Here is a 26,267-nt window from a genome sequence, read left to right as displayed (position 1 = left end):
AATGATAAACTTAATTAGTTTAATTAATATATTAATATAATTATGCATTAAGTGAGCATTATTTATCTAAAAAAAATGGTGAGTATTCTTGTTTTTAAATTCAATACTTAATATTTATTTTATGAAGTGTTTACTATATATTTTGGCATTTCATTTGAAGTTTGAATTTTCTAATTACTTATTAATTAATAGTATTTTTTTATTAGTGGAGTTTTTATTTTGATTATAACTGTGCTCTTTTTCTTATTGTGTTGTTTATATTTTAATATTTGATATATGTGGTTGTTTTCCATTTAGTTAAAATAAATACATTCTCTAACATGACATAAGAAAAAAATTCTTTAACATTATTATTATTTCTATTTTAATAATCCATCTAAAAATAAATTCAGTGTGATGTTCTAGAAAAACACCATTTAAAAAAATAATAATAATAATGCAAAATTCTTTTATGATTTGTATTTAAATATTTTTTAATTGTGGGTTATATAACATGCCCCGTCGTTCACATTTCTGGCTCCGCCCTGACTCATGCACTATCACCTTTTCACTTGTCATTTAAATAACAAGGACCATATGGTTGCTCTAGGAATAAACAAAAAAAACCGAGACTTATGTCTTTGAGTCTGCAATCATCATTATGATTTTATACCAGATTTGTCATCGTGGGCTAATTGTAGCCCAGCCCACCTTCAAGTTTCAAAGTCAATAATTGGGCCCCAAATTAAAGCTTGTTCGTCAGTATTTTGTAAGTAAGCCCAAGCAAGAATACATTTGCTAAAAACTAGAGTTCTAGTTCAAATTCCCAATAAATGACTTTTGATTTTTTTCCTTTTTAAGTTATTAAACAAAGTAAATTAAAGTTGTACTTAATTCAGGTTTAGGATTTTTTAATTTAGGTTTAGCAATATATTTTTTTTCTTTTTTGGAAAAAGAAAAGGGTTAATGGCTCAAAAGAAAAAGAAAAGCTTTACCAAAAAGATTAAATCATAAACTACATGTCTTTTGCTAAGTAAAAGCAGGATATTTTTGCGGTTAATAATTGATTCCGATTTCTAAAAGAAAAATAATAAGAATTAATAATTGATTCGGTTTTAGCTCAAATTTTCGTCCCACAAAAATTACATAATGCACGCAATTTGACAACTGTCTAGCACCGCAAACCGTAGTAGTATTTATGCAGAGAGGATTTTCCCGCGTCTTCCTGTGTCCGTGGGAAAGGGGCCAATTGGAAAATAAATGAAATATAGAGGCAGTAGAATAATTAAAGAAAGATAAAAGAGAAAAAGGCCGGGTCGTTGCACAAATATTAGAGGATAGCTATAAGAGGGCTTTGAAAACCCTCGCTTCGTCTTTCTCTTTCCACTCGTAGCCGACATACGTTTGAAGAGGAGTCTCCCAGTCTTCCCACCCGAGAATCCAACAGAAAAAAAAAAAAAAAAAACTGCGAGATCGCTCGGCTCTGTTGTTCTTTTCCTATCTTTCTTGTGCTCCGGCCGTCACCGAAATTCGGAATAAATTCGACTTTAGTCGGCGAGTGAGTTACCTCACCGCCGGCGACGAACCGACGCGGACGTTAAGCTTCTTTGTAAGCCTTCTTATTTGCTTTCTTTACTCTTGGTATCATAGACATCATTCATTCTAAGCTAGCTAAGTGATCGCACTTTTTTTTCTTTTTTTGGTCGTAGTTTCTAAGTAGGTTTACTTTTTTTTTTTTTTTTTTTTTTTTTGTTGTGGTAGCATTTACGAGATATTTAATTGGGAATTTCTTATCATCATCAGAATTTCTGAGATTTTTTAAAAGTCTCCTATGTACATGGATATAGCTTGTAAAGCAAGATTTTTTTGGCATAATCCTAGTACTTTGCCATTTTTAATTTCTATATATCAAAAATTTTCAGGTTTAATTAAATTCATTGTCCCCAGGCCCCACTGAGATCGCAGAATCGGTAGGGTCTGGGTCACAGACAATGGGAGTTGAAATTATGAACGTGGAAGCAGAATTTCATGAAATGGAAGAAGCTGTTTTGAGCGATAAGGACGTGGACTTCCATGTCCGGGACATTCTTAAATCAGTATCATTGGTAAGTTTAATTAGTATGAATGCTATACTGTGATACTATGGTGTTATTGGCCTGCAAGTATGCGATTTCAGTTTCTCGTTGTGGTATATATCAACATGAACATGTGGTAAACCTGAATTGTATTGGTCCAGGGAGATTGTGATATGTATAACCAGCTTGTTGCAGTTATGCACCGCAAGAAACGTGTTGCTCCTGATGAGGTGGCCCTACTTGTGGTAAGGGTCTCTATATGTGTATGATGATTTGATTTTTCGTTGGTGCCTCAATAGATAAATCTAATTAAATGTCTTTATCATTTTTAATTCTTGGTTTTTGTTTTTCCTATGGGAGTATATTCATTTCTGATATTTTATGTTCCAATATTACTGTATTGGAATACTCCTACTACTTCATTTTGCCAGAAATCAAAGTTTATTTATTTATTTATCCTTGTTTTTGACTGGCAGGCAAGTTTGAAGTCACTTGATGAAGCAGTATCATGTATAGATGATCAGCATGGTTCACTTCTTGCTTCTGTAAGTGGGTACTTGGACTACACTATCGTTTCTGTCTGTCTTGGCTTTCATTTATTTATTTTCCTTCATTAATGCTTGGTTTATTTTTAGTAATATTTTCAGAATTCAATGTTTTTCAGATATTGGGAATGAACTTGTGGAATCATGGGTCTGATGTGATGGATGCTTTGCTTGACCTAATTGTTAATTTGGTACGTGGATCTTGTGTATTTTGTTACTAGCAGTGCCTTTCCGGCACTTTCAATAATATGGAAGGACCCTTCATATCATTTTTCCTTTGCGTTCCTGCAGGCCACTACAAGTGGAAAATATGTTGATTTATGTTTGGAGATGCTTGTGGGAAATTTCACACCACCTTCTTCATTTATAAATATTTTGAACCATCCACGTGGTATTACAAAAAAGGAACAGGTTCTATCTCGTGTTCATTCAACTCTAGGACGTATAACTAACTTGGTGCCTCTTGCTACCCTGAGATTGTCGACACTAGTAATCCAGAAAAAGCCATCCCACTTTTCTAAGGAATTTGTGAGTTTAGTAGTGCTTTATACATTTCTATTCTATAACGGCAAGATGCTTCTCCATTTTGATTTCAATTTGTTTAGAAAAAATTAAGTTCTCCATTTTGGGTTTTATTTTCTGGTGCTTTTATTGACTGCCATATAGGACATTGTTCTTGTGCATGGTATCAGCTTTGTTGACTGCCATCTCAGTGTTAATTTTTGTGCTGTTTTTTTATTTAGTGTTGTATATTAGATTAGTGTTTCTGTGGATCTTTATTATTTGAGACAGATATTTATGTCTTAATTGTTCTTGTAGATTCTTGCTATGTATGTGGAGAACATGTTGAGGTTGGAAAGTGGTGATCTTGGTGAATATGTTCGGAGCGCAATGCTTTCCAGCGTGGTGGATTTACTGATAGATTTGGATGTAAGAAGATTGGAATTTCTTTTGATTCCAGCTTCTGAGAGTATCCACTACATTTGTCTTATGATGATACTTTATTCTGAACTTCTTGCAGTTGGAGATTGGATGGGATGATATCTTACATGATGACTCTAGTAAGGGCATATTTAAGATGGAGCTAGAAGATATTGATGAAACTACAGATGATGAATTGAAGGGTGATATTGAGGTATAAGATTCATTGATTTGATTTCAGCGATAAATTGATAATCTGTCTTTGAATTAATTCCTGCAGTTGGAAAGAAAAAAAAAATGATGAGTAGATGTGGCAATAGTATTTAAATAGGGGATTAGTTCCGTGGGTTTTTGGAGATGCAAATCACAAAAGTCCCTTAATTTTTCTTCTTTTACAGATAAAAAATAGAATGCAGTAGTATGGGTGGTTGCTATTGTCTGATCGGACAAATTGTATATATTGTTCGTTTTTGTGTGTCATCAGCTATGTTTTGCCCTAGTTCTTTTACAAAGTGTGTTCAATTTGGTTTATACAGTTATTACCATACTTTCGGTTGGATAAGTTTTGTTGTGTTTGTAATTCCTACTAATGTTAATTATATTTGTCCATTTTTATCTTTTCTTCCTTTATCTGTATGCCTTCTGGTCTCAAGAGATTCAAGCTTTAGACTCTGAAGCTTTTTACGCCAACTACAGGAGCGTTAGTGGCATTCCTTATTTTGTTCCTCCATACATATCATTATAGATCCTAGGGTTCTTGAATAATTCACTTCTAAATGTATTTTTGAATAAGAGATGCCAAGTGTGTTATGCCAGGAAATTCAAATTAGTTAGCGCTCAAATTAAAGACTGTCTGTTATGTGGTTTTCAAAATGTAATTTTCCTAAGATTTTGAATCTTATTTATTTTTTTTCTTTGCTTTTGATTATTATTATGGTTTAGTCTACCATTGGTAAGTGATGCTGATATTTATATTTTATACAGCTTCCAAGAGAACTAAGTCGAAAGAGCTTAGGGAGAAATGAGCATGCTGAAAAATTGGATAGCTTGATGGTTCTAACTTTTGAGTATCTTGAATCCTGTGAAGCTGGTGGCCGCTTAACTAAGGTGTCTTTTTAAATCTTCATTCTCTTTTCCTTTTTTGTTCTTATGCTTGATCCGTTATCATCTATGTGATTAATACTGAATTTTAATTATGTTAAACAATTGGTTCATCCAGGTCTTCGAGGTTCTTCTCCAATCATTTCAGAAGACTATTCTACCAGCATATAAGTCAAAATTTGCCCAGGTTCTGAACATATGCTAATTCTCTATTGTTTTTCATGTTTTCATGCCATTCATTGTTTATATGTCATTTCGTAACTAGTGCTTTAAACTGACCCCCATATTAAAAAACTGCATGCCATGTGTTCTCTTTTGCAGTTTGTAATATTCTATTCCTGTGCCTTAGATCCTGATAATTGTGGCTTCCGGTTTGCCAATATGCTTGCTGATATTTTTTTTTGTAATGTCCGCCCCCAATTTGAGAGGTAATATTGGCTTGTCTTTAATGAAGAGTTTTTTTGTTGATTGCTAATTGTCTTATTTATTTTGGATAACATTCTGGTCGTCTTTGTGCTCAAGTGTGTTGGCCTTGTCTTTTAAATAAGATTTGATATTTAGTGTGGTCTATTTGCTTTGCTACTTAATTAATTTTATGGTACATTGAGAACATGCTTGCATGTCAACATGTACCCTCAGGCATGTTCCAGAATAGTGCTATGTAGGTTTTCAACGTGAATGGAATCGCCTGTTTCTTTGAATTGCTATTTATCTATATCATTCCATTCTAGTACTGGCCTCCTTTCCCTTCCCTATATCTAAGTTTCTTCATCTTAGCTGTATTATAGTTTCTAGTTGTAAGGCTGATGTTGGAAGGTGTTTCATGAAGATGATTTTATCAACAAACAAGTATTAACTGATTAATATCTTGTGCTCAGTCAGAAGTTTAACCTGTCTTATTCATTTTTTACCTTCCATGTGTTTGCTCCTAGTGTGGTTTTTTTTTGCTATAGCCATCATGTTACTTCGTCTGAAGGTATAAATTTTTTTGTACTGTTCCAAGCTTTGCAATTGTATTGTTTTGATTCAGAAAAAGAAAAATAAGAAAAGTTCAAGGTTATTTATGTTGCTAATTCCATTCTTATATCTGGCAGGATGATGGCTGTTGCTTATCTTGCTAGTTATTTGTCTCGTGGAAGGTTTCTGTCAACCTCGGTCGTTGTTGATATGTTGAAAAGGTTGGCACTGAAAGTAGAAATATTAAGGAAGGGGGGAAATAGGGAATCGTGAGGGATTTAATTTAACAGTTTGTCTTGTTTTAATCTGGTTTTTAGGTTGGTTGGTTGGTGTTTGGATTACTGCCGCATGCAGGAAGGTGAAGGAAGGCCAAATGCTCATAATGTTTTCTATTCTGGATGCCAGGTATTTCCCCTGAACATAACTGGTTGAGTGATAACTGTAATATTGTTACCTCTTATCATGAATGGGAATGGATGTGGTGAAATAATTGTTTAATATGATAACTTTCCTATCAAATTATAACACATTTATACCACTTTTACAAATCTAATATCATCTTGCCTTTCTCTTTATAAATAAAAGTTGTCTTTTGATTTAAAGAATTACATTTCATCCACACCTATAAAGGATCCAATTTCATTGTGATTTGCACTATGCATGATCGGTATGCTTGTCTCTATCTTTTGTGCTTCATATCTTTTATGAAATATTAAAATATAATAAAAGTTATTTACTTTGATAAAATAGTTTCTGAATGTCTGTTGAGTTTGCCCATGCTACAGGCTATAATGTATGTGCTGTGCTTTCGTATGAGATCATTTGTGGATGTTCTTCAACTCAAATCTCAGCTCTTTGTGATCTTGACACATCAGTTGAGCCCTTTGAAGGTGAGCAGCTGATTTAGGCGGTTCAGGATGCTTATATTTGAGTGCCAGATATATGTCTTTTTGGAGAATCATAGGATAGGATTGTCCTAGATGCATATTGAGAAATATCTCAACATTATCTTTTTTTACACTACTTTTCATGAGAATCTGCGACCACTGATCATATCTGAACTGGTCATGACTCATCATTAAGAAGTTGGACCATCCATTCGGCGAACTCTCACCATTTATGGACTTTTTCTGTGTCTCTTGTTCTATGCATTGTGTTGGTCCTTGCCTTCAATCTTCTTTCATGCCTATGCAACTTGATGGTTTTATTTTTGTTTTTCTTCTTAAACAGGTTTGTCTGCCAACTGTAGTAATGGAGTTCTTAAGACAGGCAAAAGCAGCAAGTTTATTCACTATTTCTGAGAACTTTGATTTTGATGACTACCTGGAATCCGAATTGTCAAGGGCTTTTGGTGGGATGGAAAGGCTGGACATGTTCTTCCCATTTGACCCATGTTTGCTGAAGAGAAGTGACAGGTTTATATTCTTTGATTTGGATTTTATTGATTTAAATTTATAAGGAACATGATAGTATATATATGGTTTATGCCACGGTCCCTCTAGTTGGATGAACTAGTCATTCCTTCTTTTCAAGTGAATTGTGGACAAATTAAGTTTTTCCTTGCCGTAGGAATTTTTATTTAAATCTAATGCTTCTCTAACACAAAATCCATTCTTCTGACGTGTGAAGATACCTACGGCCGCACTTCGTGTACTGGTCAATGGTCAGACCCACGTATGATGATGATGATGAAGAAGGAAGCGGTGATGATGATGAGGATATGGCCAAAAGCTTTCAAGAATTTGATCTTGATGAGTTTGACGGTGCATTGAACAAAATGTCCATCACCCCGAAAATGTCTACGCGAATGCCCTCAAGAATCCGGCCGTCCACAAGTCCGGAGTCTTTGTGATTCTAAAGCCTGTGCCAATCGTTGTTTGTATGGGAGATACGATTAAATGAAGATGGAAGATCTCCATTGTTCATATGGTTTTAAAAAAAAAAAAAAAAACTCAGTTTTTTGGCCAACATGCTGTCGTAGCACGGTTCTCCGTGAAGGGACGAGGCCGTGCTGAAGATGGCTGATGGTGGAGTTTTGCCTCTAGTTTTCCCCTTTTTTGTATTATTATTTTATTTTATTTTTGTTTTTGTATTATTGTGAGGATATGATACCCATCCTACTTACTATATGGAATTAATTAATTTAAAGTGTAGAAACATAAAATCTATAATATTCTGTAATAGTTGCTTTTGCAAAATCATATGTAGTATTATTATTATTATTATTATTTTAATGAATGAAATCATATTTTTGTTAATGGTTGTTTCTATAAACCATGAGAAAAATGAAACCGCAATGGTTTACTCTTCAACGCCAAAACTCACAAATACTATATATATATATATATATCGGTTAATTTAATAATTTGCACAGAGAAGAAAATGTTTTAGATATATGGGACATTAACATCAGTATGTGTGTGTACATATATCGGTTAATTTAATAATTTGCACAGAGAACAAAATGTTCTAGATATATGGGACATTAACATCAGTATGTGTGTGTATATATATCGGTTAATTTAATAATTTGCACAGAGAAGAAAATGTTCTAGATATATGGGACATTAACATCAGTGTGTGTGTGTGTGTGTGTGTGTGTGTGTGTGTCTCTGTGTGTGTGTGTGTGTGTATATATATATGAAATTCACGGAAAAGAATATCCTTATTTTAATATTTTTTTTATTTTTTTATTTTTTTGAAAGACATCCATAATTTGATGGTTGCGCGTTAGATTTCCCATATTTTATGCATAACCTAATTTGGACAAAAAATCCTGAAGGCTCAGGAGCTTATTTTATTTATTATTTAGAAAAAAGAAACGATATTTCAAGAATGCTCAACGGCTGGTCACCTCCTCTCGCTCGATATTTTTATGAACGACTTCTAGAGAGCTCCACATCATCTGTACGATTAACTAGCGAGGCCAACATCATATGAGAGAATCAGCTTTTTGTCGGAGAAGATGAGTGAAGAGAAGATAAGATGGGAAGGTCTTGATTTGGAGACTGGAGCATGCCTAGGTTAGGACTCGGAGAGACCTGTCAACCGCTGCGCCATCTGCTCTGTAAAAGCCGCTGCACTCGTTGGGAAGGAAGAATAATACACAGGTAATTGTAATTTGTCACTGCAGTGTCTTTTTTATTTATTTAGAGTACTTATAAACCCAAAAGTTAAAAATAAAATAAAATAAAATAAAATGTGCTGTGTTTCATTTTCTTCCTCTGGAGTTTGCACTCTCTGTTTTACAAACCAGCGTTAGAAACGCAAAATCCGATTAGCTTGATATACACCTACTTAACCCCACAACCCCAGAAAAACCATAGGGAGTTAAAAGGTATTTGAATTCCTAGTCCCTATACATATTCTTTCATTGTGTCACCTGTATGCTCTATACAAAATGGTTAAGAGGCATCGATTTGCTTCTCATGAACATCATCACCAGAAGAGAAAACATGCCACTTCCAAAAGCTAGATCAGGGAGAAAAAATCAGCATCCATATGACTCCCAACTACTAGACACTATTTATCTTACTGAAATTTTTATCTTTCAAGCCAGCAATGAGGTCCAATGAAGATTTAAGAGACGATGGATCACTCACAAGCCATGAAGATTCCACATTTGATACTGTCAGCTCATGCTGTAACTATGCTCCTCATTTCTATTGCTTCAACTTTGCCACGGCAGAGTAACAGATAATGATTGCGAAGGTACCACAACGGGTTTGGGAACCGTAAGAGTTTCATATTCAGGGCATACTTTCAAGCCTTTCTGCAGGCCCTTGTAAGTCCTCTTCGTAACCTCTTCAAACCTCTAGCTTTTCCATCCTCCATGTCTTGATCAGAGTCGTCTTTATCGCCTATATAGTAAGGGAAAAAGGAAAATTAAAAAAAACGAGAGTATAAACATTCTTAATAATAATAAAAAGAAGATTCAACTCCCATTAATCACAACCTCCAGAACATTGACGGCATTTAATTAGCTTAGCAAAAGTAGACATAAAAGATACCATTTTTCCAGTTTCTCCTTGTGACCATAAGCATCCATACAAAAATGAGGGAAGCAAGGAAGAGGTATAATTATCATGAAAGAGATAACAAAAATACTGTTTTTAGGAACCAAAGCTGGTACCAAATTCTCTTAAAAAGAAATGGTCAGAAAAATTGTAATGAATTCAAAATGCAGACTTTGTCAGTTATATATCTCCAACAACGGCTATAAAAGATGGCAACAAAGAAATATTATAACATTCTATCACCAGTGTTTATTACAGCTTAAAAATTAAATATTTATTTTTCATGTCAAGTTAAAAATATATTTCTTTTTCAGATTCAGAATAATAAGTAGTTATTATAAGACAAAGTTGATGGCTTCACCTTCAGTTGTGTTAGAGACATTGACAGCATCATCATCAAATTTAGAAGCCTTCTGTTGATTCTTATATCCAGATCGCTTTGCAGATACTGTGATCACTCCTTGTTCAACCTTTTGTTCAGGAGTTTCACAAGATCCTTTGAAAGGTTCCATGTAGCAGAACCTGTTAACATAAAACTTCAAGTCAAACTATGGGTTTAAATATAGTAAGATATTACCATTGAGTCCTTCTACCACAGTTTCAACCTGCACTCATAAATAAATCCTTAAATGTTCATTTTTTATTTATTTATTTTTTTTATCAGTTAGCATTAGAAAGCAACTGCTTCCTCATAAAGCTTATTCTAAATGCAATTCCTTTCAAACTGCAGTTTATGGGTGCTTGTAGTGCATTGTGTGTGTGCGTGTGCACCTATGTTGCATAAATCCCATCATGTATCCAAAAGTTTCGACATAAAGAAACAAGTGCTGGTAAACAGATTACACAACATAAGAGCACAAAGCATGAAGATAAATACCATTCTAGAGGTAGGTTCTTGCTGTCCCAATTAGAACTCAACATCCTCCATTTACGGCACTTATCGCACTGCACCCATTCCTGGTCGGGCTTATAAAGAGAGTTACTCTTCTTCTGACAGTACAAAAATATCATTGTAAAAAAAAGAGTGTACTGAATGTAGACAACTAGAATGAGATCATAAGAACAGATGTAACAACCAGTTATTGAAGTAAAAAACTACACATTGGACATCATAAGCAGTTTGCAGCTATGTAATAGTGAACGAAAGACTGTAAGTTTTCTTTTTGGCATTTTTTTTTGCCACTATTATGATGCCAACAGCAAAACTTTGAAACTTAAAATTGATAAATGGAGCCAAACTGTAGGGTATTACCAGTTAGTAATATTTGCTTATACTATTTCTAGCTACATTTTTTCCATATATTACTTGTGAAAAATGGTATTGCTAAGTTACTTTTACTATTTGGCAGTATAAATCAGTCACTTATCTAACAGAGTATTACAATATATCTACACAATGTTCCAGCGTGTAAGCAATAGTCAAGGGCAAAACTTCCTCAGTAATATGTAAATTACCAACTGGAGACTGTCGAAATTGTTGTCCCAATACTCATCTGCTTTACGACCCAGCCACTCCTCAAGAAGGGCGTAAGCTTCAGAGTCCTGAAATCCTTGCTTGTTACTATGCACCCATACAGAAACATTTCCATCATCCTGTGCCAATAAGGGTTAAATTAGAAAAGGTGAAATGCAATGAGGATATTTCAGTGATTCAAATAGAAATAACCTACCCTAACAAACACTTACAATTAAAAACCATGCAAATTTATTTAGCTTAACGATGTTTTAATTGCTAATGATACATACAAAATGGTAGCCTTATCATTACAACAAAACAGTATTCACCAGTCGTCTTAATTGTATTTTGATGTTCAGCAGGAATATCAGAACAAGATATAAGCACAAACTATTATACTATTGGAAGTTCTTTCACAAACCAGTAAGAACAGATTAACATACTAGCACCCTAGTTCGCCACTATTTTTTGCATGTTGCACTTATGAATGAACAATACTTAAGGCATTTTAAGTTATAACTAACTATCTTCTATAACCTTAACATATGGAATTACAAAAACTGGCTGTAGTGATATGTGTGCATAAATATTTCTTTGTGAACATGCATGCAATTATTCAGGTCCATAGTTGATGTAAACCTGGTAAAAGATTATAGATGGTTATACCATACCAATAAGCTCACAGAGATATTAAACAATGATATATGATAAATAAAGAATTAGAAACCAACGTATACCGACGGTACAAAAACAGTGAATAATTTTTACCATTACATCAGTCACATCTATGACACCAATAACACCCCGACCCACATCTGCACCGTGAACCATCCCACCAACTCTCTTGTAAGCCTATAGTAGGTCGGAAATTTCAATAATGAGAAGAAAGAAAAAGAGCAAGACAGAAACTTCAACATTTTGTAAAACTGTGGATCTAATATTATCTGTAATGATAAAAATGAATATGAAAGCAGACATATTTCTCATCCAATTTCCCAATTTGATGATATCACCTTATGCAGCAGAAACTCACCTCAATTAAGCGACCATGCCAATACAAAAATATTCCACAGTTTGCCTGCTCCCATTCTAATTGGCAGCGACCAAGAGTCAACTGAACATGTTTCCCCATAACATTCCCAGTTTCTATAACAGTCTTGTTGAGCGATTTTTCCAACGGTCGACTTTTAACCTATTAAAAAAGTTCAGAGTAATAATCAGAACAAAACTAGGCATGCCTAAACACCAAAATAGCATCAAAGAACAACAGAATACCCAAAGAAATGTGATTACCAGTGAACCTTGAACATATATCTTCATTCTTGGAACTAAGAAGATAACTTCCATATAAGATCGGAGTGAATAATCCAACCGCACCTTAAAAAATCAATAATTGCAAAACTATAAGCCAGAGAGCAATCAGCAAACCCATATAAAGACAAAGAAGCACAACCTGTTGACTGATCTGCCCAGGACGAGATCTAATCCTTCTAGATCGGATTAATATGTCACCTTGGTGAAATGAGCTTCCACCTTTCAATCCAGTATGCCATTCCAAACTGTAATCTGAACCCCATTTGTCCAGACTCCATATGTATATCTGTGTTCCTGTACCTTCACAAAACAGGGCTGCTTTCTCACCAATAAGATATTTATTAAATGGGGAAAACTCTTTTATAGCTTTCAAATTGTACTTTGCTAAAGCTGATGACTGGACGGTTATATCCACTTCCATAATTTGTCCTTCTCTGCGATAGCTTACAATAGGAATCTCCAGATTCTGCAAAGTTGGAGTAAATGTAAGAAAGGAAAAGACCAGCCACAGCCAAAATATAGTGTATAGGTAGAAAAATAAATAAGAACTAATCAGATGGATAGAACATGATACATCTTTTCCTTCATTCAAAGACTGCGAAAGAAATGCTATCGATCTGGAATTAGCAGTCTGTGTAAGAACTAGAGCATCCCTGCCAAGCCTCATTGCTCCAGTCTGTTAAATTGAATATGATAAGTATATCAATTTCGTTAGTGTTGAAATCTGAGAAAACAAGATAAAAGAACGACATGGGTTACTGAACATATTCCTAAACAAAATTTTACCTTTAGAATAGTTGGAAAAAGACAATCAAGCTGACATAGAACACTTTATTTTCCCACCTCAATACATAAATCACCGAAGAAGAAAAAGAAAAAGAAATAATTTCATTATCTTGCCTTTTAATTTCAAATTTTATTTTTCACTTTCACTTCTAGTTTATAATAGCCTTTAAAACTTATTTCCAAATAAATTAGAATGCAATGAGAAGCCAATATTATAGCATACGCAAGTAACAGCTCTAATTATCTCGTATACAAATAATCTAATTAGAGAACATAGCACAACTCCCTGACGGATGTTGCAATAACATGTTCCCCATTCAAAGAGCAAATACAACATAAACCACCCAAATTGCTTATTCTTTTCAATATTTCAAGCTTGACCATGTCTTAATCTTTCAAGATTCTTCAGTTCTGCTGGGCCAGCATTGCACATAACTTTTCAGAATTTTCCATTTCCGTATCTTCCTGCTTCATATTTATTATATTGCCAGTTGGTGGTTACCAATGCAAATTAACAATAACCAGACCAATGCATCCACAAATACTGTACTTATGAAGATTGTTTAAAATCCAAGTAGACACATGACCTTCATGTTTTAGTGGCCAATAGATGTCATCTTATTATTCTTTTTTAGCAACATCTATCAAAATCAAACTTTAGAATGAGCCAAACATAAAAAATTTCCACATACAAACTCAAGCTTACCTTGAATCCAACGCCAAATCTTCCAATACGCTCAGGTTCATAAGCTTCAGGTTGCTTGTGCCCAAAACATGTCATTCTTACAATCTCCTGATGGGTCATCCCATGGCCATCATCTATAATAGATAGTAAAGGAATACTTCCACTAGCTCTTTTTGAGTATATGGTGTCGATAGAAATTTCAAGTCTGTTAGAATACACCAAAAAGATAGTCAATCTCATGAACTGCATTGCAGTTATCCTTACGTCATAGAAGATATGCTTAATGCAATAACAAACAGCATAAAGTAAACAAGAAAGCAAGATTGCTAGTCTAAAAGAAGCTATAGATAATGAGGAAAAGAAAAAGTGTCGAGAAGAAACAAGCAGATCAACTGACTTAGTTGCTTTAGCATCTCTAGCGTTGTCAACAAGCTCAGCGATTGCACCAAATATCCATCCTGAATGAGCTTGACCAAGAGTTTTCAAATAGCTTGGGTCTGCTCTGACATAATTTCTCTCTACGATTGCATCCTACTTCAGCACATGAGGCTTGGGTCTGCCATTATTTTCAATATTTGACACTTGCGGATGGTCTCCAAATGATGGTGAAAATTTAGAGGATCCAGTCTCCTCACTGGTAGTTAAATCTACTCTCCTAGCAGGCTCCTCAAAGTGAAGATGGGGCGCAGGAGAAGCTCTTAAGGGCGGCACAAGGATAGCATCCATGTGAGAATTTACTGTAGGATGCAAAAGTCCATAATTTTCACTTTTAAGCATCGAAGCATCAACAGCTGTAAAATGGCAGATATTAACACCGTATGAGATGTCACCACCCACACCTTTCTAACAGCAAAATGATAGTTAAGAGTAGCCTTTCGAGTAATATATGCATGTTGAATCATTTGCACCTTAACCTATCTACTACGTACTTAGTACCTAAAATATATCCAAATCTGAAAATAAGAAAAGCAAAATTAAAAATGAACCTAAAAGTTCAGAAAAGAAAGTATATAAATAGAAACTAAATGATTTAGTAGCATCCTCTGCTGAGTGCAAAAATGACCACAGAATCTCTCTAAAAAAGATTGAATAAATAAAAAAAGAAGATATTTGGTACATAAGGGTTTCAGTTATTGTACATACGATATGGCTTCACCATTTTGTATGCAACACAAGTATGGCTAGATTCTAATGCTTCAATCGGAGGAAATATGTAGAACTCATAGAACTCGGATTTTGAAATAGCAACCTGCAAAATCACAGCAAGTAAAATAATACCAATTGTAAAATTAACTCATACCGTGTTTGGCAAAGTTTATAGAATTCAATATGCGCCTAAATTGCCAGAAAATTGCTCTCACTCTTTCACTTATGATACCTATCAACATTAATCTCAAAAGTTAAAGCTGTATGTATCAAGCTAATGCTTATTTTGAAACAACATTAAAGTTTCACATTTTTAGAAAGGCTGTTCAAAACTTGTTTTCCTACATTACAAATTATCAAAAAAGCAAAGCCCTGTGTGGAACACTTTAATTAAATACTTTAGTTCCCACAATGCTAATCTTGATCATCAGAAATATGATTAGATGAATACATTGCTAGCAAATACAGAAAGAAGAAAGAAGGAAAAGTAGACTGTCAGCCATAAAAAATCATGAATGCATGAATAGTAGGAACTGATTTTACCATGTCCTTATTCATAATATATCTCAAAAATATTTGCCACTCCTTACGATCACGAGAATTCTCTCCAGCTGGGTAAAGACCGAATCGAGGTAAACTGGGAAGAGAATGTATCTTTGTTCTTTGAACAAAATCACCCAAGCTCCAATGAGAAGGCCTAATATAAGTTTCAAAGTGAACCAATATCCAAACAATGGACGTAACGTAAGCAAACATTTGCAACTATTTCTTCGTATCTCCATCATACATACAATCAATTTCCAAATGATATAGAAATCATTACCACCAGTAGTAAAAAATAAATAAATAAAAATACTCATAACAGAATTTTAACAAAATATACATATATTATGAGGTATACAGGAACACACTTGGATCATGAAAAGCACTAAAACAAAATACAAAAAATTAACTAATATGATTCCGTAATTAAAATTTGCACCCCCAACTGTGTTACGTAATGCTACATTCTGTAATACTAAAAGAAAAAGAAAAATAAACATGGATAGTAAACAAAATAGAAAATGACTTGCAATCAAAATGAGCAAACATACTAATAGGAAAAAGAACGCGTACACTCCGTCAGGTGCACAGTCACATAAGGTCCGACTTATGGGTTTCCGATCCTTCGTGAGCATAATATAATGTTTGGAACCACCTATGCATATAATATCCCCAAAAAATAAAATAAAAAATAAGCATTTTTTAAACAGACATAAATCAAAAGGCTAAGAAATTTTACTTCTCTATTATAAAAGTTCAAGGCCTAGAATCCTTTTCACAAAAAAATAAAAATAAAAATAAAAAAAATAAAGCTTTAAGACCTAGAATAATCAGAAAATTGAAAATGTCACAATCACTATTGACTTATTAAGGATCAAAAACAGTATATGCATATTCTTCTAAATCTGAACAGATTGATTGTGGAAATAATCTTTCAAAAATAGGCTCTAACCTGTATTCGAAGTCTTTTGCAAACTATTTTCCATTGATAATCCTGCTTAAAACGAGAAAGAAAATTTACAATCCCTCCAACCGGCCAAAAAAAAAAAAAAAACAAAATTTAAAAAAACCACTCTCTTTTTCTTTTTCTTTTTTTTCTTTTTTTCAAGTGCCTTTCATGAGTGAAACTCGTACTGATATTATTTGCAATCACGGTGACTGAAACATGTCTAGCTTTTCTTCTTCCTCGCCAAATGTGATGGAGAACACAGAGCTACCGATACTATGCATAAAAATAAAAACAAAGAAAAAATACCAAAAAAAAAAAACATGTTTAAAGTACACTACTATTGAAAAATACAAAAAAATAAAAATAAAAACCATTTTAACATAAAAACTTAATATCGATTACCATCGATGGAGCCGCTTTTAGAAACAGAGAGTCAGAGTATAAACAAGCAGGCTTTGAAAACCGACTCTGAATCGCTGGAAAAAATAAAAATAAAAAATAAAGGAACCTTGGGAGTGCGAAGAATAGCAAAAGAAGAAAAGCTTTGGAGAAAAGGCGTTTGTTTTCTTCTAATGAATGGCAATTGACCACTCACACCGACTTATTTCTTCCGAGCGAGCGCGGGCACGGAGAGTGAGCGCAAAGCGCAGGGACGATTGTTTTTCTTTGCTCTTATTATATTAATAAAAACTTCCTTTATTTGTTTATTTTCACTTTGATTTGATTTGTTAAAAAAATAATATAATTATTTTGCTTTTTTAAAAAAAAAAAAAAAAAAAACAATGGTTAATCATATTTTCGTGCCATCTAATTTGCCCTTCATTTCAACTGGGTGTTCTAAGCTTTAAAATTTTAATTGAGTGTTTCAATGCGTGACTCTTTAAAAATTTCTGCCTTTTTAAGAAGAGGAATGTTTTATTTTTATAATTCCTATCAGCTCTTTAAATTGAAAAATTTAGTCCTCCAAATGTATAAGTTAAATCTATTAGTTAATTATTATTGTACAATTTAATTTTATATAATTTTTTATGCAGAATTTTAATTAATATACTGATTATATTTTTATATTTTAAAATTTTAGTGTACTCATTTATTGCTATACAATTTTTCATGTGGAGTTTTAATTTTTTTTTTTTCTTTGGGAATAAATGATGAATCTTAGTAATTAAGAAACTGAAGTACAACAATCAGCCTGAAGAACATTGTGAAGCCACGCTGGGCCTACTTCAAGCCAGGTTTATGTGGAGTTTTAATTTATTTACTAATTATTTTGTATTTCAATTTTTTTAATACAAGGACGAGAAAAAAAAATATATATATATATATATATATGTATAAATCATAATTGCTTATGCAAAATAAAGAAAGTATAGTGTCATTGGAGTCCATTAAAAATTTTATTTTTTATTCTTTAGAATTTTTTAAAATAAGAGAGTATCGTTGAAAATGCTCTTCTATTTCTATTATTTTTTTTTTCAATTGAGATCTTTAGTTTTTGTTTTATTTCAATTTGGACATTGTATATTTATAGGGAATTTTATTTAATTTTAAATATTTAAAGTTAATAAAAATTTTGGATTTATAAATGATTAAAAAAATTTAGATTTATAAAAGACATTTCTTTTGGGCAAAAATTATCATTAGATTTTATCCCAAGAAAAATTAAAATTGAGAATTTTATTAAAAAATGTTGAAGATATAATATAGATTAAAATCAAAATCAAAATGAAAACAACCAATTGAAAATTTTATAACTTGAAGCACTCCATGGAAATTGGAGGTAAACCAAATGATCCATGAGCATAGTTACCTAACACAAAAATACCAATATAAAATAATATTTTTTAGAAAGAAAATTAATCATATATATTTTTAGATATCAAATTAATCGTATTATTATTCTCTATAAAAATTCACGTGATCCAGATGGTTTTTCTTTTTTTCCCCCTTTTTTAAAGCAGTTGCTAGTTACAGAATTTGAATTTTAACAAAAAAATGATCCCCAAATTAGTACTTTTTAAAATAAAAAATTATATTTAAAATTCCTCGTGCCAAAGTCGTTGCCCATTATCGGCATGTGGTGCTTGATGATAAATAATAATAATAATAATTATAATAGTAATAATAATAATTCTTCTGAAATTTGATGAAGAAGATTAGCTTTAGTGCGGTTGAACATTTTTATTTATACGAAAATACGAGTTCAAATCATAAGAAAGGATTTTTGATAAACTGTAATTTAAGTAAATTGTTCAAAAATAAAAATTCTTCTGAAATTCAAGTTGTTGTCAACAAGCAGTTATATCTTTCATGCGGGCCGTCAAATAATCAAAAGAGCGAATTGATATTGAACCTCGTCTGAAGTCTATGCTTTGCCCTGAGCAAATAACAATAACTATAAGATCCTTTAAGAGGTTTCTAAAGTACTAAGGAATTTTATGCAATAAATAGTCAAATTCAAGGATCAACAATGACTGGGCTACTATGCACAGATCGAATGCGAAAATTACACACAATTTGAGAAAACCCCAAAAGCATGCTACGAATTGACTGAGAACCCAACCCCCTGGGTTCCCACAAATAAAGAATCATGTTTGGATTTGATTCTTAAAGATAAAGGAACACTAATTTTTTCTTCTTCTTTTTTTCTTTTTTTTACACATTTACAGTCTCACATGGCTTTGCCAGAAACCATATTCCGGAAAACCAACAACCATCAACACATTCTCTGCCCGTGGCTCCACGCCTTGGCAGGAAGACAAGAGTGTATTTTACAGACACTGGTAGAAGAAAGCAACCTGGGCTCTTCCATGCTCCATACTCCGGGTTCAGAATGACGCGACATCTTACAACTGACTTTTGCGGTATCTCTGATGACCATTATGGATGACCTGTAATGACATCAAACAATCATATTCAGCAGATCCCCAATAGCAAAAGAAATCCGATAATCAATGAGAGAAATATATTATGAACAAACTGAAAATCAAGACCCCATCGCAGGAGAAAGGAGAATACTTTAGGCATGGACTACAAACAGATACACAAAGCAGATGAGGGTGGAGTGTTGAGACTGAATCACCAAAATACAAGTGCCAGCGTTGTTTACATTGCATTATTAGAAACAAATTATATTTTAATAAACATGGCATCTAAAAGAAATGCAAATCACTTGAGTAAGATTTAAAAAACATTGGTATCTCTTTTTTTTTTTTTTTTTTTTTTTTTGGGTCTTTTGACCAGCTTACAAAATTGTAATAGATGAAGATCATCATCTCTGTCAATTTAGAAGTAATACAGTGAAATAGAATCTTTAACAGTTCTGACAGTAATAAGATTTCTTGGTATCAGAAACTTTTAATAGGTTGAAACTGATTTAAAAACAAGTGTGGCATGACAAATGTCATCTTCTTGAATAAGAAAAAACTAAATCTCTACTAAAGCTAAGGATGATAAGAAGTCAAAAAAACCAGTTTCCCTGAAGGAAAGAGCAGCCAGACATTACCTCTAGAATGCAAAGATGATAATTTGCAAGGCTAGAATTGAAGCCCGCCACTTAAGTAGGCAGTGCTGCTGCTCTTAGTCCTGCTGCAATCTAAGGATTACCTGCATGTTTAACAGCAACATATATATCGCATAAACAAACCTAAATACACAAAATAGGTTGGCAATTTGGCAATCTCTACCTGAAGATCTGGATGTTTCGCTTTACCATTTAACCTACTGTTTGATCAGAACCGCTGGTGAATTGAGGAGAATTAGAAGGAACTATGATTTGGGCTTGTCCTGGAGCTGGTGCAGCCATACCTGAGAGAACCCAGAATACATGAAACGTTAGGGTCTTACCAACAAGACAAATGTTTACAAGTGTGCATAGGCACCCATTTACCAGAATGGTGTAATCTCATTCTTATAAACGTGCAAAAACTTTACAGGATAAAGAACATTGCCTGTAGGATATGGTGACTGAATAGCAGGAATGGCAGTTGTTGTTGCTCCATTGACATTGGGACCACTAAATTGTAGCATATATTGACCTGGAAGCCCATAGCCTTGAATTGTTGTGTACCCATGACTACCAGAAAGTGAATGACTTAACTGCCCATATGAATAAACACCAGTATTGACTGCTCCAGGTACTCCATATATCTGAAGGTACTGCTGACCCCCATAGGGGTTGTAGACACCCTGGTGAAAGTTCATTGAAACAACATCAAATAGGCTGGTTAAGCTGACAATCTAGAAGTGTTTTCATACACTTTCTCAATATAATTTTTTTTTTTCCCCCAATGAAAATGATATGTTAGAGTATTAACCTGGGGGTAGACAATTTCAGGTCCATATGATGAGTACCTACAAAAAGTAAATGATTGGACTCTTGAATAGTCGCATGAAGTCATAAAATTGTTTGGATCAAAGTTTTACTAAAACATTTTCTTGAGGATTTATGAACCAAACAAGAAAGAATACTAAATGTAACACTTAAATATAAACAGAGTACACACAAGTAATAAATGAACCAAATAAGTATGTAAATCATCATGATTCTTTGGAATAATATCCCATGCTTTCTAAAGGTCGTGTAACCTTAACCACTAGCAAGCTTCTTTAAGAGTAAAAGATATCTCAACATAGATCACATTGTTACTCAACCATACGATAAGCAATAATGGGGTTGAGTGCACAATCTCACTAAGAAAATAACTCAACCAAAACTAAAGAAAATGTAAGCAGATTTTTTTAAAAGATCATGCAACTCTGCCGCAAACGATCTTATAAACATAGCAGAAAGTGTCGATATCAGGACCGAAAAGAGGTCAGTACTTCCTAGTGCATCATGTTTAATTTGAATTGCAGGTGATTAGACGCTTAAAAATTGTGATCAAACCTTGGTCCAGAAGATTGTCACCAGAATAATTTTCAATAAGATAGTTTTCACCATTTTGAATTTGAATGTTGTATGGTCAAGTTAGACCTAACTCAAAGGTCATCTTAGGATGGTGAATTATCTAAGTTTAAAGTTATGAACTCACCCATATGATGGATACATGAATCCAGGCTGGTAACTATACGGAACTGGTTGCTGGTAACCAGAACTTCCGACGTAAGCACCTCTGGGAGCCTGCATACGGCCAAAGAATGGGGAGGCTGCTCTCATATGTCCTATAATAAGCCAAAGCAAACATTCAAAAGTGGAACATCTTAATGAATTTATGACATATATTACTAAACTAAATCCTGTGCCATTTTGGGGGGGGAGGAAAAAAACAACTTGTCATGACATGCAAACTCCCAACTACACACATAGCATCATACAGGTGGAACCCCAAGGGGAAAACAATTTGTCCAACACAAAAACTAGGCCTTCACAATATTTACAGATTACAACACTAACCGAAATGAAATACCTTCAGCATGTGACAGGTGGTCATAGAAGTATCTGTAATCATTCTTATCATCTCACATTCATTGTCATGACAACATAAGAAATAATTAAATAAGCAACTTATTTTCCACTTACCGCCTATCGGAGTCTAAAATCCCACACAAAATTTGCCACACAAAATTTTCCCGACTCCATAGCTTGCCTAATGTTACTATCATTCATTCAAAATAACCTCACTTCAAATTCAAATGCCAATAAGTCAGGGACATAATTAAGATGTGGATTCCGCAAGTTAAATGTCATAACTTGATAACAGAATGCCTGTGATAAGTAATTGCAAACACTCAGGGATTGCAGAGCCTGATTAATCATGGCAATTGACAACAGAGAAATACAAAGAAATAATAAAAGGACAAATGAGAGAGACACAAACCGTAGGAAAGAGGAACGCGAGGCCGTCCAAGTGAAGCCAGATTACAATTAGCCCTCCTACCATCAATAACAGGACTGGGGTCCATACAAGCCCTCCTCGCAGATTCAGGATCACGGAATGTCACCTAAAACCTCCATACAAGATACAAACAACAAATCAAATTGAAGCCGTAGCTAAAATAATAGCCCATGACGAAAAAAACCATGAAAAAAGAAAAGCAAGAATTACAAATGAAATCAGATAGATACTGACAAAACCATAACCCTTGGATCGCCCCGTATTCTTATCGGCGATGACAACGGCCTCAAGGATATCACCGAACTGCTCGAAATATCGCCGGAGGGTGTCACTGCGGGTTTCCCACGCCAGCCCACCCACGAAAACCTTGGTGAAGGTGGTATCCCCGAAAGGGGAATTCAAGAACTGAAGAGCACCGCTTCCACCTCCTCCCCCACCGCCGCCTGCCTCTCCAGGTGGTAGTGGTGGTGGTGGTTGTTGCTGTTGGTGGTGATGATACTGCTGGGGGCGGTGTTCATAAGCCATACACGTTCATACATATATATACATATATGAACAATATTTTGAATTTTTCCCCAGCAGAAAGAGAGAGAGAGAAAGAGATCACAGAGGAGACGATTGGAAGGGATGGAGCTCACGTGACATTGACGTCGACCCAATACACGCTCAGTTCCATCGTCTACCTAATTATATACCCAAAATAAAAATGATAAATGAAAATGAATCCGACAGAAGCAGCGGTAAAGTAGGTTATGCTTTTGCTATGATGGAGCCAACGTGGCTGTCGTCCTGTTGCTATGGAGACAAAACCCAGTAGAAAACCCCAATAACCCAAAAACCCAGAAAAAAAATAAATAATAATAATAATACTAATAAAGAAGAACCCTAGTAGTAGACCCTATAATCTTAAAAAGAGAATTCCAGAAAGCAGCGCGTGAGATTAGGTGGTGGGGTTTGGGTTTGGGTTTGGGTTTGGGTTGGGCGAGATCATGAATTTCAAAAGCTCAAAAAAAAAAAAAAAAAAAAAAAAAAAAAAGAAAGGTAAAAGATACAGAGACGACGACGATGGGTTCGGATCCGAGGACGACGGTGGTGGGTGTATATGGGAAGGGTATGAGGGGGTATATAGTGTTTCTTTTTCTTTTTTTTTCTTTTTGCCGGAATATCTGACAAATACAAGAGAGGATCTTCGCGGGTGTTTTTCTCAGGGTGACTGGAACTTCTATTCACGCTGATGCTGATGAGGATTCAATGCTGAGCTGTATTTTTCTTTTTTATTATTATTATTTTTTAATTTACTCTTTTTTCTTCTCACTCTCCGGCTTCATGATCACTAATTAAGGAAATTAATTCTAACCCACTTATTACCACTTAGCTCAACCAATAAAATAAAAATAAAAAAATTCTAAAAAAGGCTGTAATTTCTTCACCAAACCTCTCTAAAACCACTAATTGTTAATCAATATAAGAAACAATATTGGTTGTAGCTTCTCAGTCTCTGTGCATACAAAATTTTAGCATTTTGATTGATACGTAGCAGGAGGAAGATGGAACTGAACCATCACCTTTCCAATAATTTTTGGCATCCTTATAAATATGTTTTTTTAATATAATTTTCTAATTTATTTACTAGAAATTTATAAAATTTTCAAATTTAAGAAACCAATAAACATACAGTGCAAGAAAGGTGGGTTTTGATTATTGTTGCTGTACACTGCACAAGACAAGACGGGACCATCATGAGGTTCCTCAGAATGACACGTGTCGGTATAATTATTTCCAATTGTGGACCACCACCTACTTATAGGGAAAGTTTTTATCTGGGATCACGTCCCCACCTAACGTTAGAAACTCCTCTCTCCTCTTCTGCCTCCAAATTTAGTAAACGACAATTAATTTTGATCGTTTTGTTCTTATCCACTAAAAGTTTTCTTAACTTTGATGACAAAACGCGGTTTTGCATCCTCCTCGATAATTCTACGCCAAATGGAGGGATTTAACGGATAAAATGGGGACAAGATTTTATCCCTACAGTTTTGAGTCGGTGCAATTTTGATGTTCGTTATATTGATCGGTGAAGCTAACCAAACAAAAATAAATAAATAAATAAAAATCTTAAGCCGATTAGAGAAAATTCCAGCTTAGTTAGCACTTTGCTCTAACATTATCGACGTATCCTAAGATTTGACATAATTAATCAACTTATAATATGAAGAATTATTCACTAATTTTTAAAACGTTTTTAATCAAAAAGGTCATCCTTTCCAAAGCATCAAACAAAGTCCATTTATTGCCTTACTGATCTGACTGGGCTTTGGGTGGTACAAAGCGACGATACAGCAATCTACTATCTTCACCCTCCTGTTTATCCCTTGGGGCTGGACAAATGGACACCATCCGCCCCAGTATAATGATGCTGTTAGAAAACATTTTTACTAATTAATATTATATACTTGCACCAAAAAATAAAATAAAATACTATTATTTTACGATCCCAAAGTGAAAGAACAAAAAATTAAGGCCATGGTATGAATGGTAAATTTCAGTTCACCAACAAGTCCAAGTGATGTGAAATTATGGCGCATACCATGTTTATTGACATGGATTTTAATATGGTATGCATAGCCAATAAAATATAGTAATGTGTTCCATTTAAGACATCATATTAATGAGAAGCCAGACTCTAAAGTCAGTTTGTTATTTTCTTCCTCAAACAATTTTCCTTATCTTCTTCATTTTCATTTCTTTTTGTCATCGTCTCTATCACACACCCTTTTTCTCTCTAAATTTCTATCTATAGAAATCGATGATATATTATGTTTTTAAATAAATATTTATTTATTTATTTATTATTTTTTATGACACAAGATCATAACATGGTGAGAAGCCACCAATGTTTCATAACATCAAATTTTCAGATTTTAGACTCAGAACCTGAAATTCATGTCACACAACAAGACCAAGATCAACGAAACTCCAAAGATTTTCCATTTGCTTAATCTTTTCCATAAAAGGTTACATCATGGATGATCCTAGCTAGACCCGCCATAAGATCAAATCGCCAGGAAAAAAACAAATAAAATTGACAAAGACCAAAAAAGTTTGGGAACCGCATTAGATATAAACCATCTAATTGAAAGGAAATTCATTCGTAAACACGGCTTTATTTCGTTGGCTATGCATACCGTGTCAAAATCGATATAAATACAGAGTGTAATTTGTATTGGATAATTTTTTCCAAAATGAAAAATAGAAAAATAAATTATTATTGTTGCATACTGTAATAGCGATAAATATTTGTAAACTCAAAATCTTAGTTTGATAATAGACGCGTGCAATTAGAAAAGGTTTTATCAAATAACTGCAAAGTATGCACCCACATCTTTAAGGTAATGAACTTATGCTTTTCTAATCATAGATAGATTAATGATAATAAGCATTGTTTTTAAAACAATAATTGAAATTTGAATCCTCTATTTCTAATATATATATATATATATATATATAAATATGTGTGTGTGTGTGTGTAAAAACAAAAACAAAAAAATGTCCTTTCCTTTCCAATTAGAATATTAGTAATTCTGACCCAAAAAAAAAAAAAAAAAACTGCAGAGTATAACAAAGTTTTTATCTTTATTTAAGGTGTGATGATGTTTAAGATAATTCAATTGTACTCGCCACCTCTGGGTCATTGCTGGAATTTCAATACCCGGCATGGTTAACAGAATTTGGGCTTTAACCCATATTCAAAACGAAATGCCTGAAGAAATGGTGACTATATCGTGTTAAACACAACCAATTCGATGTATCGTCTTTGCACTACTAATACCGTTTACTTGTTTTTTCCTCAATCTGAAAAGAGAGAATTTACCCCAAAAAAAAAAAGAAAAAATAGAAAGAGATACTGAAATGAAATTAGATCAATGAAACTGATCCCATAGACTCATGGAAAAGCGA

At 33.8% G+C, this 26,267-nt stretch overlaps 4 protein-coding genes across 10 annotated transcripts; 1 reads left to right on the top strand and 3 right to left on the bottom strand.

The window, feature by feature from the left end:
* Nucleotides 1–1,323: 1,323 nt before the first annotated feature.
* On the top strand, nucleotides 1,324–7,836 carry LOC107424354 (uncharacterized). 2 transcript variants are annotated; one of them, XM_016034141.4, is made up of 16 exons: nucleotides 1,324–1,588; nucleotides 1,927–2,084; nucleotides 2,216–2,299; nucleotides 2,531–2,599; nucleotides 2,719–2,790; nucleotides 2,891–3,127; nucleotides 3,419–3,529; nucleotides 3,621–3,734; nucleotides 4,505–4,627; nucleotides 4,740–4,808; nucleotides 4,943–5,049; nucleotides 5,716–5,799; nucleotides 5,896–5,983; nucleotides 6,364–6,468; nucleotides 6,809–6,993; nucleotides 7,208–7,836. In XM_016034141.4, the coding sequence occupies exons 2-16, from the start codon at nucleotides 1,971–1,973 to the stop codon at nucleotides 7,428–7,430; spliced, it is 1,785 nt and encodes a 594-aa protein (XP_015889627.3). In that variant the 5' UTR covers nucleotides 1,324–1,588; nucleotides 1,927–1,970; the 3' UTR covers nucleotides 7,431–7,836. The 2 variants fall into 2 exon arrangements, with proteins under 2 accessions (XP_015889627.3, XP_015889626.3); XM_016034140.4 differs by having other exon boundaries at nucleotides 1,325–1,588; nucleotides 1,902–2,084.
* Nucleotides 7,837–8,768: 932 nt separating this feature from the next.
* Nucleotides 8,769–14,366, bottom strand: LOC107424291 (uncharacterized; the record flags this gene model as incomplete). The annotated part of the gene is made up of 11 exons (XM_048478695.2): nucleotides 8,769–9,438; nucleotides 9,956–10,116; nucleotides 10,472–10,584; nucleotides 11,050–11,187; nucleotides 11,819–11,902; nucleotides 12,084–12,242; nucleotides 12,344–12,427; nucleotides 12,504–12,830; nucleotides 12,939–13,040; nucleotides 13,857–14,040; nucleotides 14,233–14,366. Coding segments are annotated over 11 exons (1,584 nt in total), but the record flags the coding sequence as incomplete, so codon positions are not given.
* LOC132799275 (uncharacterized) lies at nucleotides 14,362–17,232 on the bottom strand. Of its 5 annotated transcripts, none has more exons than XM_060818798.1 (7): nucleotides 17,069–17,221; nucleotides 16,876–16,949; nucleotides 16,477–16,518; nucleotides 16,098–16,179; nucleotides 15,525–15,678; nucleotides 14,979–15,084; nucleotides 14,362–14,626 (listed from the first exon to the last, which is right to left on the bottom strand). In XM_060818798.1, exons 3-7 carry the CDS (start codon nucleotides 16,508–16,510, stop codon nucleotides 14,367–14,369), a joined length of 636 nt encoding a protein of 211 aa, XP_060674781.1. In that variant the 5' UTR covers nucleotides 16,511–16,518; nucleotides 16,876–16,949; nucleotides 17,069–17,221; the 3' UTR covers nucleotides 14,362–14,366. The 5 variants fall into 5 exon arrangements, with proteins under 5 accessions (XP_060674781.1, XP_015889540.3, XP_060674782.1 ...); XM_016034054.4 differs by adding an exon at nucleotides 16,659–16,746 and having other exon boundaries at nucleotides 16,876–17,216; XM_060818799.1 differs by lacking the exon at nucleotides 15,525–15,678 and adding an exon at nucleotides 16,659–16,746 and having other exon boundaries at nucleotides 16,076–16,179; nucleotides 16,876–17,224.
* Nucleotides 17,233–18,886: 1,654 nt separating this feature from the next.
* LOC107424349 (uncharacterized) lies at nucleotides 18,887–23,828 on the bottom strand. 2 transcript variants are annotated; one of them, XM_016034134.4, is made up of 8 exons: nucleotides 22,545–23,828; nucleotides 22,293–22,416; nucleotides 21,507–21,636; nucleotides 20,790–20,826; nucleotides 20,424–20,661; nucleotides 20,186–20,280; nucleotides 19,979–20,079; nucleotides 18,887–19,364 (listed from the first exon to the last, which is right to left on the bottom strand). In XM_016034134.4, the coding sequence occupies exons 1-6, from the start codon at nucleotides 22,833–22,835 to the stop codon at nucleotides 20,189–20,191; spliced, it is 912 nt and encodes a 303-aa protein (XP_015889620.2). In that variant the 5' UTR covers nucleotides 22,836–23,828; the 3' UTR covers nucleotides 18,887–19,364; nucleotides 19,979–20,079; nucleotides 20,186–20,188. The 2 variants fall into 2 exon arrangements, with proteins under 2 accessions (XP_015889620.2, XP_015889619.2); XM_016034133.4 differs by having other exon boundaries at nucleotides 20,160–20,280; nucleotides 22,545–23,823.
* Nucleotides 23,829–26,267: the final 2,439 nt, after the last annotated feature.

Source organism: Ziziphus jujuba, chromosome 7, assembly GCF_031755915.1.
Source record: "Ziziphus jujuba cultivar Dongzao chromosome 7, ASM3175591v1".
NCBI lineage: Eukaryota > Viridiplantae > Streptophyta > Magnoliopsida > Rosales > Rhamnaceae > Ziziphus > Ziziphus jujuba.
Note: the sequence above shows the minus strand (reverse complement) of the source record. Positions and strands in the feature narration are given on the sequence as shown.

Coding starts and splice junctions, on each gene's coding strand:
- LOC107424349 (XM_016034134.4), bottom strand. CDS start 22,835: ATGGCTTATGAACACCGCCCCCAGCAGTATCATCACCACCAACAGCAA. Junction 20,662..20,789: donor CTGAAATTGTCTACCCCCAG/GTTAATACTCTA, acceptor AACTTTCACCAG/GGTGTCTACAACCCCTATGG. Junction 20,281..20,423: donor TCAGTCACCATATCCTACAG/GCAATGTTCTTT, acceptor GGGTTCTCTCAG/GTATGGCTGCACCAGCTCCA.
- LOC107424354 (XM_016034141.4), top strand. CDS start 1,971: ATGGGAGTTGAAATTATGAACGTGGAAGCAGAATTTCATGAAATGGAA. Junction 2,300..2,530: donor ATGAGGTGGCCCTACTTGTG/GTAAGGGTCTCT, acceptor TTTGACTGGCAG/GCAAGTTTGAAGTCACTTGA. Junction 5,050..5,715: donor GTCCGCCCCCAATTTGAGAG/GTAATATTGGCT, acceptor TATATCTGGCAG/GATGATGGCTGTTGCTTATC.
- LOC132799275 (XM_060818797.1), bottom strand. CDS start 16,510: ATGGAAAATAGTTTGCAAAAGACTTCGAATACAG. Junction 15,679..16,097: donor GACTGTGCACCTGACGGAGT/GTACGCGTTCTT, acceptor AACTTATATTAG/GCCTTCTCATTGGAGCTTGG. Junction 14,627..14,978: donor CAAAATGGTGAAGCCATATC/GTATGTACAATA, acceptor GCCATTTTACAG/CTGTTGATGCTTCGATGCTT.